General features: G+C 36.2%; 1 protein-coding gene across 1 annotated transcript; it reads left to right on the forward strand.

Moving 5' to 3' along the window:
• Positions 1–8987: 8987 nt before the first annotated feature.
• Positions 8988–10260, forward strand: LOC103107640 (olfactory receptor 2T33-like). Its single transcript, XM_016185272.2, has one exon. It carries the CDS (start codon positions 8988–8990, stop codon positions 9921–9923), a length of 936 nt encoding a protein of 311 aa, XP_016040758.1. The 3' UTR covers positions 9924–10260.
• Positions 10261–11078: the final 818 nt, after the last annotated feature.

Below are 11078 nucleotides of genomic sequence, written 5' to 3' on the forward strand. Positions count from 1 at the left end.
ACTGTAAACCCCTCAGGCTTGATGTGATCTGAGGCCCATATTCAGCTTAGGAGCCTATGTGACCGCTGCATCCCTGTAGATCTGAGCTCACATTCTGTAGTCATTGAGTAGGAACATTCCAAGATGTCCCGATTTCAGGACCCACCTTTCTTAGGTGTAACATAGAGTATGTTGTCCAGCTTCCCTTCAGAGGATGGAACATTCTCTACTGTTGTTGATCCACGGTGAGGGCAAAGTCCTGTAGGGGCCCACAAACGAGTCTATTGTGTTGTTTCTGATAGAAATTCTGGTAACAATGGAGAGAAGGATCTATTCAAGGTATAGGCCCATCATGTCTGTTTGGGAATCTCAGGACTTCTGGACTAGGGCCCTGCTGATGGGGTGACCTGATAGTGACTAAAGAGCCATCATTAAATGATGCCAGTCTCTTGCCCTTGTTCAGCATTTGCAGTCTTTACTTTGATAAGGTTAGCTTTGATGTGACGGTGGGAAATATAGTAGCAAGTATGTGAGGAGGGTATCTAAGTCTAAGTAAACACTATTTCATTGTGAACTTTATGGTGTCTTTTTAGGTCTTTCTACTTGTTGCATATACTGACTGACTGCAGACACCAATTCTTAACATTGATATTTCTGGTCCCTTAAGGGAGCACACATTCACTGAGGTGGAAAGTTTTCACATTGGAAAACATGTATCTTTTTTCTTTTTAAAGTTTTTTAAAATGTTTATTTATTTATTATCATTAATATTTTTAAAAAATTACTGATAAAAAAGAAACACTGAAAAAGACATAGGATAAAGAGGTACAACTCCACACAATTCCCACCACCAGAACTCCATATCCCATCCCCTCCCCAGAAAGCTTTCCTATTCTTTATTCCTCTGGGAGTATGGACTGGACCCTGGGTCATTATGGGGGTGCAGATGATGGAAGGTCTGGCTTCTGTAATTGCTTCCCTGCTCATCATTGGCTTTGACAGGTTAAGCATTCTCCCAGCTTGTCTCTCTCTTTCTGTAGTGGGGTGGGGCTCTGGGCAAAAGGGGCTTCAGGACACATTGGTGAGGTCCTGTACCCAGGGAAGTCTAGTTGGAATCATGGTAGCATATGGAATCTGGTGGTCAAGTAATGAGACTGAAGGGCTGACATTCCACACCCAACATCTCTGGACACAGTTCGAAGTGAAGTATGCTGAGGTGGTACTCATTGCATTGATTAGGTTGGGGTCAGCAAATGAAAGGTGTCAGGATACTAAATTAATGTAAAAATGCAGCAGAATTTTTTTATGCAGACATGAAATACAAAGAAGAGGATATCCAGAAATCACTCCCATTCACTGTTGCAGCAAAATCAATAAAATGTCTAGGAAAAAACCAGACTAAAGAAGTGAAAGACTTGTATACTGAAAACTATGAGTCGCTATTCAAAGAAATAAAAAATGGCACCAAGAAATGGAAAGGCATCCCATGCTCATGGATTGGAAGAATTAATATCATTAAAATAATATTCTCCCCAGAGCCATATGCGTATTTAATGCGATACCCATCAAAGTTCCACCAAATTGCTTTAAGAGAATAGGACAAAAACTACAGTCATTTATCTGGAATCAGAAAACACCTATAATAGTCAAAACAATCTGGAGGAAAAGAAACAGAAATGGAGGCATCACACTCCCAGATCTCTAACTATATTATAAGGCCATATAATCAAAACAGCCTGGTAGTGGAACAGAAATATGTACACACACCAGTGAAACAGAATTGAAAGCTTAGAACTAGACCCCCATACCTCTGGACATCTAATCTTTGATAAGGGGCCCCAAAGTATTAAATGGTAGAAGGAGGCTCTTTTCAATAAATGTTTCTTTTCTTTTCTTTTTTTTTTCTCCAAGAGGCAGACACTGGCACAGGTTCCTCTAAGCTTCCAGGAGCAAGCACTTTTGTAGTCCACAAGTCTCTGACAGACTTTTATGTCTCTGCAGGTGCATGGATAGCAGTGCTGGTCACTGACGCAGATCAGCACCAACTGTAAGACTCCCTATTGTTCTCCAGGACCAATTGAAAGTTCAGGTTATTGTAGTAGCTCTGCATGCCTGCTCCTACCTACCTAAGAGCTATGTGACTCCTTCTTGGGAGGAACACTTTCTGCAGAAGATTCCTCCTTGTTTTGGAAAAACCATGAGAACTGCTTGTTCTCTGAATGGCAGAGTGTAGTACAGTCTCTAGAAATAGTGGTATAACACTTTGGAAGCACACACTCTCCCAAAAGTGCACTAATAAAGAGGACCAAAAAGAAAGGGGAGTTGCAACTAATGACAGTTATATAAATGAGTATATAATGTTATGACAAACAACTTTTTAAAAATTAATTTTATTTCTTTTGTTTGATAAGATAGGGAGAAATTGAGAGTGGGAGAGAGATACCTGAAGACCTGCTTCTCTGCTTGTGAAGCTTCTCTCCTCCAGGTGGGACTTGGACTGGGTATTTGTGCATCATGAGGTGAGTGTGTGTGCTAAACCAGTTGTGCCACAGCCCAGCCTTCTACAAACAACTTTATGCCATTAAATTTGAGAATATAGAGGACAGGGGAAAATCCTAGGTTCAGAAAACTCTTTAGACTGACTAGAAGGATGCAGAAAGCCTGAAAAGTTCACTAGGCAGTCAGGAAATTGAAACACTGATGAAAAGCATGGCCTAAAAGAAACGATAGACCCAGGTAGTTTTACCAGTGAGGTTTAACAAGTTACCAGAGATGATTTGACACCTAAAATTTTCCAGATTTTCTAAAACACCCCAAAAAGAAAGTCCCAAATAGTTTTATTAGTAATTTACGAATGATTAACAAGGTTGTAGCCTAAAAGGTGTTCAATTTCGTATATTCCCATGAGCAGATTTCCATATTCCGTCACTTCCATTGGAAACTTCTCTCTAAGGGTATGCATTCTTCATGGGTGCAGAAAGTGGGAGGTCTGGCTTCTGTAATTGCTTCTCTGCTGGACATGAATGTTGGCAGGTTGCTCCAGATCTTCAGCTTGACTCTATCTTTCCCTAGTGGGGCAGGGCTCTGGGGAAGTGAGGCTCCAGGATATATTGTTGAGGTCATTTGCCGAGGGAAGTCAGGATGTGTAGTGTCTGCAACTTGTGCCTGAAAAAGCAGGACAATTTATTAATCAGGAACCTGAAGGTCAGAATAGAGTAGATGAGTCCTTGCTTTTGTTGTTTTGTATTCACTTGTGTTTGTTTGTGATTTGCTTTGTGGGAGGAGTTTCATTTTAGTGAGGTCTTTTCCCCCCCATCTATCTCTTGAGTTTATGTTTGATAGTTGAATTTTGTAATTGTTTGTTCTTGTTTTTTTTTTTTTTTTTGAGGGGGAGGGAGATTTTGCTTGGTTGATTTGTTCAAATTGGTTTGAATGGCAGGCTGTTTGTTAGGGATTTTTCTTTATTTCTGGTTAGATCAAGATTTGATTTTCTTGTTGTGGTTGTATTGGCTGCTGCTGATTAGTTGTGTTCTCTTTTGTGGGAGGAGTTTGGTTTCGTTTTGAGGTTTTTTTTTTGTTTGTTTGTTTTCTTTATTTTGTTTTTATAACTATTTTAATCCTATGTACCCAACTTCAATTTGAACACAAGAGAAACTTCATCTCTTCTTCCAAAGACAGTAGAAGTTATATTACATTAGAACAACATACCAGCCACTCCAGTTAGATCACAAGGTGACTGGCCTCTCCCAAATACTTTTAAAGAAATCACCATCATCTTAAGAACCGAATGACATCACAAATAAAGACTACAAACAGAATGAACAAAGATGTAATGGTCCTCCACAAAACATTATCCAATCATTTAACAATTTATAAAAGGTTATACTTACATCATGACTAAGAAGAATTCATATCACATGTTAAAAATGTTCAAATTTGCAACTCAGGTTACATTTTTAAACTAAGTTTACCACAAAAAACAAAGGTAATATATTTAAAAAATTTTGCACTAGAGAATTTAGACATTATTAAAACATTGACATCAACTCTAGGTAGAGTCAAAATTCACTTTCAGGTGACTTATAAAGTAGTATTTTTCAGATGGTCTCTGAAGTTGAAGAACTACAAATATGCGATGGTTTAGGATAAATCATTGTACTCTGTAACATAAGGATTGTTAAACACAGACTGGTCATTTAAAATACTAATATTTTCATGCCTACAAAGTGCAGAGGTTTATAGATCATAGAGCCGATTGAATACAATGCATGAAAAAATACATATAATGTTGAGTATATTTGTTAGCATACAAAAATGCTTAGTAAAATTCATTTAAAAATATTTCTTATTTTATTAGGGAGAATAGTGCTTTACAGTGAATACATGTATATAATTTCTCAGTTTTCTGCAAAACACTCTCAACCTCAGCCATAACTCCTCCATCATTATGTACCCAGACCTGAAATCCCACCCCCCTCCAACAGCTACCCAGAGTCCTTTACTTTGGTGCAATACACCAAACCCGGTCCAAATTTTACTTAGTGTTTCCCTTTTCTGATGTTGCTACTTAATTTCTGTCCATGAATGAGATCATCCCATATTAATCCTTCTCTTTCTGGCTTTATCTCACTTAATATGATTCCTTCATGCTCCATCCAAGCTGAGGTGAAAAAAGTGAATTCACCATTTTTAATAGCTGAGTAGTATTCCATGGTGTATATATACCACTTTTCTCAGCCACTTATCTGTTGTTTGATACCTTGGTTGTTTCCAGGTTTTGGCTATAAAAAATGGTGCTGCTATGAACATAGGTATGCACAGATCTTTTTACATGGGTGTGGTTGATTCTTTAGAATATAATCACAGGAGAAGAATTGCCAGGTCATAGGGTAGGTTCACTTCTAGTCTTTTTTTTTTTTTCATCTTTGGAAAGTTGTTCCATCCACTTTACCCTATAGGACAAAATACCACCTTTATAAATGATATAATGTAATCCATGGAATATATCTCCCATAACAGCTTTATCTAGTTGTCTGTATGCATACAACCTATTGTATGTGTTTAAAAATCATTTTTGATACAGATCTGAAATACAATGTGAAAAAATTATTATCTTTTTTCTAAAGTGCTACTATATCCAAGTTACTTTAGTCACTGTAACATGCAATGAAACTAAACCAATGAATCCACTGTAATTCTAGACAATGAATAAACTTTGAATTAAATGATTGTTTCTGCTTGGAAGATTTCATTTGCTACTTTAGAAATATCACTCAAGCCAATACATTCAACTATGAAACTTGTGAATGAGGTTATTTGATTGCATAAGACTCTAACATGCATATTTTGTCAAATGTGATTGAATTTATTGCAATGAAAATTTGTTTTCAAAATATTACAGTGAAATAAATTTAGAAAAGTATGGGGAATCCCTAGAAGACTTTCGTCTTTTAAGAGTTCTCAAGACTAATCTCTACAGATGTTGGACAATTTACATTCCCACCAGAAGTGCAGGAGGGTTCCTTTGACACTATAACCTCTCTATCACCATACTTCAACAGTTAAGAATAGTCAAACATATAAATATATGTATATACTTCACAAAATTTAGTCATTTTTATTTAGCCTCAAGAGTGGTATTACAGTCTTCTTTTACAATGCTCCTTGTATTTGCTGTGATTCTCTAGCCATGCACTATTTCTTCATCTCCCTATTCAGGGTTCTACTGCTTTTAATAGTACTTGTGAGGTAAAGTAATCCATTGCATCCGTCTATACATTTGAGAATGATGAAATATGTGTTCCCATGATAAGGGTGATTTTCCACTGAGTATGTCATGCTCTAGGGAAAAGTTTTTTAGGTGTAGGAAATTTTAAGTGATCTTATATGGCATCTAAAATATGGCATGCGGCCAATAGAAGAAAGCAAGCATTTATAGTCAACATATCAGACAAAGCAGACACTTTTTATACATGTCTCATGAATTATGACTCTCCAATAAGGAGGTAAGTAGGGGCTGATGTTGTTCAAGAGTTATATTTCTCATTATGTTAGATCATTTAAAATTATTCATATTTATTATTTCTCTTATATTATTTATTTATACTAAATGATCTTGATTTTCAGAGTAACCTTTATAAGATTTCAACTAGAAATAATAAAAAAAGTCTCTTCACAGTCCACATGTATTGTGAACATGTAACATAAATATGTAGACTATTTTCACCAGAATCAGTAGGCTTTCTGGATACAAAGTAGTGGATTTTTTTCACTCAATATTATGGTTGTTTCAATATCAATATCTTATTAATATAGGACAATTTTTTTTTGTTAAAACCAATATAGAAGGAAAGGAAATTACAAAGAAAAACTTCAGTGTCTTATACCAATATATTTATTTTTTGCATACAGTTAGGTGTTAATAAATCAAAGGGTATTTTAGTCAGTTCAGTGTCTCTACTAGCATCAGAAATGCTAGTAGAGACAAAATTGATTCAAAATTGTATGATTCAAAATTGAGATAGAGAGAATGCCTCCAATAATTTTTAAACAAGGGGCTTTAGGTAGGTATGAAAAATGGGTTTCAGATGTACTCCTTAGAATAATCTAATACTATGAAAAATGTATATTAGATATGTACTAGATGGAAAACAATACACACCTGGAAGCTTTGCTAATGTTTTGATTAGGGAGACTGCCTATTTGTCTGGCACCTAAAGCTTAAACAAATCATCTTAGTGATGCTGGTGTTACTTTATCATTGTATGAGTTCAAATGTGAATGCTCATGCAGTGAAGGTGCTAATTCAATAACCCCTGGCATGGCCCTTCCACTGGCTATTTTTAAGAAGATTGTCTATGTGTGAGAAGGTTCTGAGACAGCAGACACCTCAAATTAGTAAACCATTTCCATGTCTTCCTCTAGTAATCAGTGACCAAATGATTCTAGTCAAGAAACACAGAGACCATTATCTCTCTATAGCTTTTTATTACACTTCTGAACTATCCATATCTAAATAAAGAATGCAAGTCTGCAATACACATTTGTGGTACAGTTAGGAATATTATGCTCATAAAAGGGGAAGTTGGCTCTTTGTAATTATGTGCTCACCTGCACTTTGTGAGAACAGATTATGTTTGTAGTATGAAGTTTAAAAAATAGTAAACATTGAAAAATCTCAATGTTCAGTATATGACAGCTTTGCATGCAAATATTTTATTAGGGTTATTTGAATTAATGCATTTTATTGGTTGTACACTGTAATCTTTCTTTTTATCATTTTATCAGTGAATTAATAGTTTTCAGTGCAGTCATTAAAACATCAGTACCATTTCATTATACACATGGACCCTAAGTTTCTCTTCAGCCCCTCCCAAGCTTCCATGCCCAGAATTCTTTGCTTTGATGCAATACAATGCTTTCCCTCTTTGTCCCTACTTATTCAATCCTGATTAAAAGTGAGATCATTCAGTGTTTGTTATTCTTTTTTTGGATAATCTCACATAAGATGTTTCAAGTTCCATTCAAGATGACTCAAAGGAAATGACGTTGTCACTTTTAACAGCTGAGTAGTTCTGTGTCATGTATATACACCATTTTTTTAGTGACACATGTGTCATTAGACATCTGAGATATTTCCATGTTTTGGCATAAAATATATTCAAATGACAGGTCCGTTATCAAATTCAGATGTTTTACACATAAATGCTTTATCTCCCGATGTATTCATGCTCTGGTCATGGTTGATAATTACTCTCTATGGTAATCAAATACTTTTAAAATTGTATCCTTATCTTGTTTATGGTTTTATATAGTTATGTTCTTATCCAGGTATTATTCTAAATTTAAAGCACTCTCATGCTTACCTGTAATATTTGCCAGGTCATTAAAAAGCTCTGTGCTGGAATGTGAGTAGTGAGTCTAACAGCTCTATTAAGATAGTGAAGAAGTTTGTTTAGTATTCCAGATGTGGTACTAATCAACTAGAAGTTTCAGATCATTAGAACTTTCAGATCAATCAAGACTGACTGCATTTTAAAAGACTTATTAACAAAAATAGTTCTTTAATGGGAGCAAGAAACATTTTGGTTAATTACTGCAGGTTTCATTATTGCCATTTAAAAGGAAAGTTTGCTTTATTTACATACATTTGTTTCATTCTGTGTTCCTTATAATTCACAGTAAGATAACCAAAATAGGCTGTCTATTAAAACAATACTCCAGATAAATATGATGATATCAAAATTTGAAAAATCTCATATGTGACTTAGCTGAATGATATATTTTTAAGTGAATGTTTATTAATTGGTTTTATGGAATCACATTAAGTGTAATAAACCAGAAGTAGAAGGATAAATACTGAATTTTTCCACTTGTAGTTGGGACTTTATAAACAAATAAAGGGAAAAACAGGGTAAAACTTAAGTACATCTGATCTACTGCTTTAGATTTAAGGACTCAAAATGAAGGAGATAGAAGGGGGCTGATGGAGTCTTATGGAGGAGGAAGAGGAAAAGATGGTGGAAGTTGTGATATGCTGTGACCTACCATGGGGAGATGTGAGACTGTACAGCTCTAAGAATAGTCTTATAATAAATCAGTATTTACCTAATAAAATTATCTGCTAAAAATGGTAGTTTTGGTATAAGTAAAGAAATCACAATAAAACGCAAATATCAAAATAGTGAAGGACATTTATATAGTCTGAATAATTTTGCTTATTTTTATTCATTCTGATGCATTATCTTAATGATAATGAGGCAATATACACTTGTATGAAGCACATAGTCAGGTCTTAGCTAACCCACTAAAATGATGAATGAAAGATAAAAGACTGGTAGGTCAAAAAGAGTCATCTTAAATGCAAAGTACAATTTTTGAATCAGTAACTAATCTCTATATCCAATATGTGCTCTGAGAATGCTAACTCAAACTAATGTTTTTAGATGCTGAGTGGCCCTACATTTTCTATTTTTCCATTTGCAGTCCATGTGACTTCAGCAGGAACCATGGAGAAGAGAAATGTGACTTCAGACTTCATTCTCCTAGGACTCTTTAAAGATACAAGACCTCATCTCTTCCTATTTGTGTTGGTGATGACAATGACCACTGCTTCCTTGACAGGGAATGCCCTCACAATTCTTCTGATACACCAGGACTCCAGGCTCCACACACCCATGTACTTCCTACTGAGTCAACTCTCCCTCATGGATTTGATCCTGGTTTCCAACGTTGTTCCCAAAATGGCTGCTAACTATGTGTCAGGCATGAAATCTATCTCCCCTGCAGGTTGTGGGTTGCAAATCTTTGTCTCGGTCACACTGGGTGGTGGAGAGTGTTTTCTTTTAGCTTCCATGTCCTATGATCGCTATGTGGCTATCTGTCACCCACTGCGATACTCTGTCCTCATGAATTGGCGATTATGTTGGCAAATGACTTTGGGTTCTTGGTTTCTGGGAGCAGCTGATGGGCTGATGCAGGCTGCAGCAACCCTCAGCTTCCCATATTGCAGTGCACGTGAAATTGACCACTTCTTCTGTGAGGGCCCCATGCTGGTGCGTTTGGCTTGCACTGATACATCTGTGTATGAGAATGTGATGTATATCTGCTGTGTATTGATGCTCCTGATCCCATTTTGCCTCATCCTCATCTCCTATAGTCTCATCCTCTCTGCTGTTGTCCAGATGCGTTCTACAGAAGCTCGGAAGAAGGCTTTTGCCACCTGCTCCTCACATTTGACAGTGGTGGGTCTCTTTTATGGAGCTGCCATTTTTACCTACATGAGACCCAAATCCTACAGGTCAGCGAATCATGATAAGATTGTGTCAGCATTCTACACCATCTTCACCCCTCTGCTGAACCCTCTCATCTATAGTCTGAGGAACAATGAGGTCAAGGGAGCCTTCACAAAGTGGTTGGGGAAATGCAGAATCTTAAAATGCTAGAAAACATAATTAGACTTTTTAAATTTACTGAGTATCAACTGACTCCAAGTTCCTGAAGTCACTTACTTTTTTTTTTATCAGATTACAGTTAGTTCTCCTTTAGTAATGTATGAAGAGAAAGTTAATTTTTTTTTTCTAAATTGATTTCAGAGAGAAAGAGAGAGAGAGATGAGAGGGATAAAGGAAACTAGAAACTCAGGCATGAAAGGCATGCTGAGCTTTATCCCTGGCTAGCTTTGATAATTATTGTTCAACCTATTAAGACTTTTCTGTGTCTAGCTTGATGAGAGAAGGATGCTATTACTTGAGCTTCTCAAGTGTTTTCTCTACTTCATGTTAAGCAATTTGTATATATTATTTTGTATTCTACCACGACTCCATGTTTGATGTAAGCACTTTGGCTTCCATTTTATGAGTGGAAATGGAGGCGTGGACAATTATATATTCTTCTTAATATTTTACTATGAGTAAATGTTAAAAGGTGATTCCCAAAGTGATCCACTAGCCTGTTTTATATTTATTTGTCTCAGTAGTTTTATTTTATGTTGTTTTCTATGTCTATCTCCTAAGCTTCTCTATCAATAAGAACTAAATATAGGGATACCACAGAAGTTATAATACTACTTTTTAGTTACAATTTAAAAATAAAATCTCATCACAAATAAGAAGTACACACCAATTTTTAAGTAATTTCTACTGAGGAAATAATGGTTTATATCATAGTTGCTGATATACGAGTGCAGTTATTTTAAATTCATTGCTATTATTATAACTTTTATTGGGGGGCTTAATGAACCACAGTACATGTGTTTACACATGTATATGGATTCCCCATTCTGCATAACAGGTGTCTGCTGCACACTTCTATACCCCCCACCAGGGGCTTCAAACTCCCTCTTCTCCCAGATACCCTATTCCTTACCTCCTCAGAGTCCCTTGCTTTATTGTAGTACCCCTTCCCCAGTCCAAGTTTCATCCTGTATTCCCTCTTCCTAACACTGTATTCCAAGTTCCACTCATGCAGCATCATCCCATATTCATCATCCCATATTCATCCTTCTTTTCTTGACTTATCCCACCCAACAATTTTCTTCTGTTTCTAGCGAAAGTGAGACACAGATTGAGTTTTTGTTCTGCTGTCTAAACCTTTGGTGA

The sequence above is a fragment of the Erinaceus europaeus genome, chromosome 2 (assembly GCF_950295315.1).
Source record: "Erinaceus europaeus chromosome 2, mEriEur2.1, whole genome shotgun sequence".
In the NCBI taxonomy this organism is placed as follows: Eukaryota; Metazoa; Chordata; class Mammalia; order Eulipotyphla; family Erinaceidae; genus Erinaceus; species Erinaceus europaeus.

What these genes read in the sequence shown, in the direction of transcription:
- LOC103107640 (XM_016185272.2), top strand. Translation starts at nt 8,988, where the DNA reads ATGGAGAAGAGAAATGTGACTTCAGACTTCATTCTCCTAGGACTCTTT.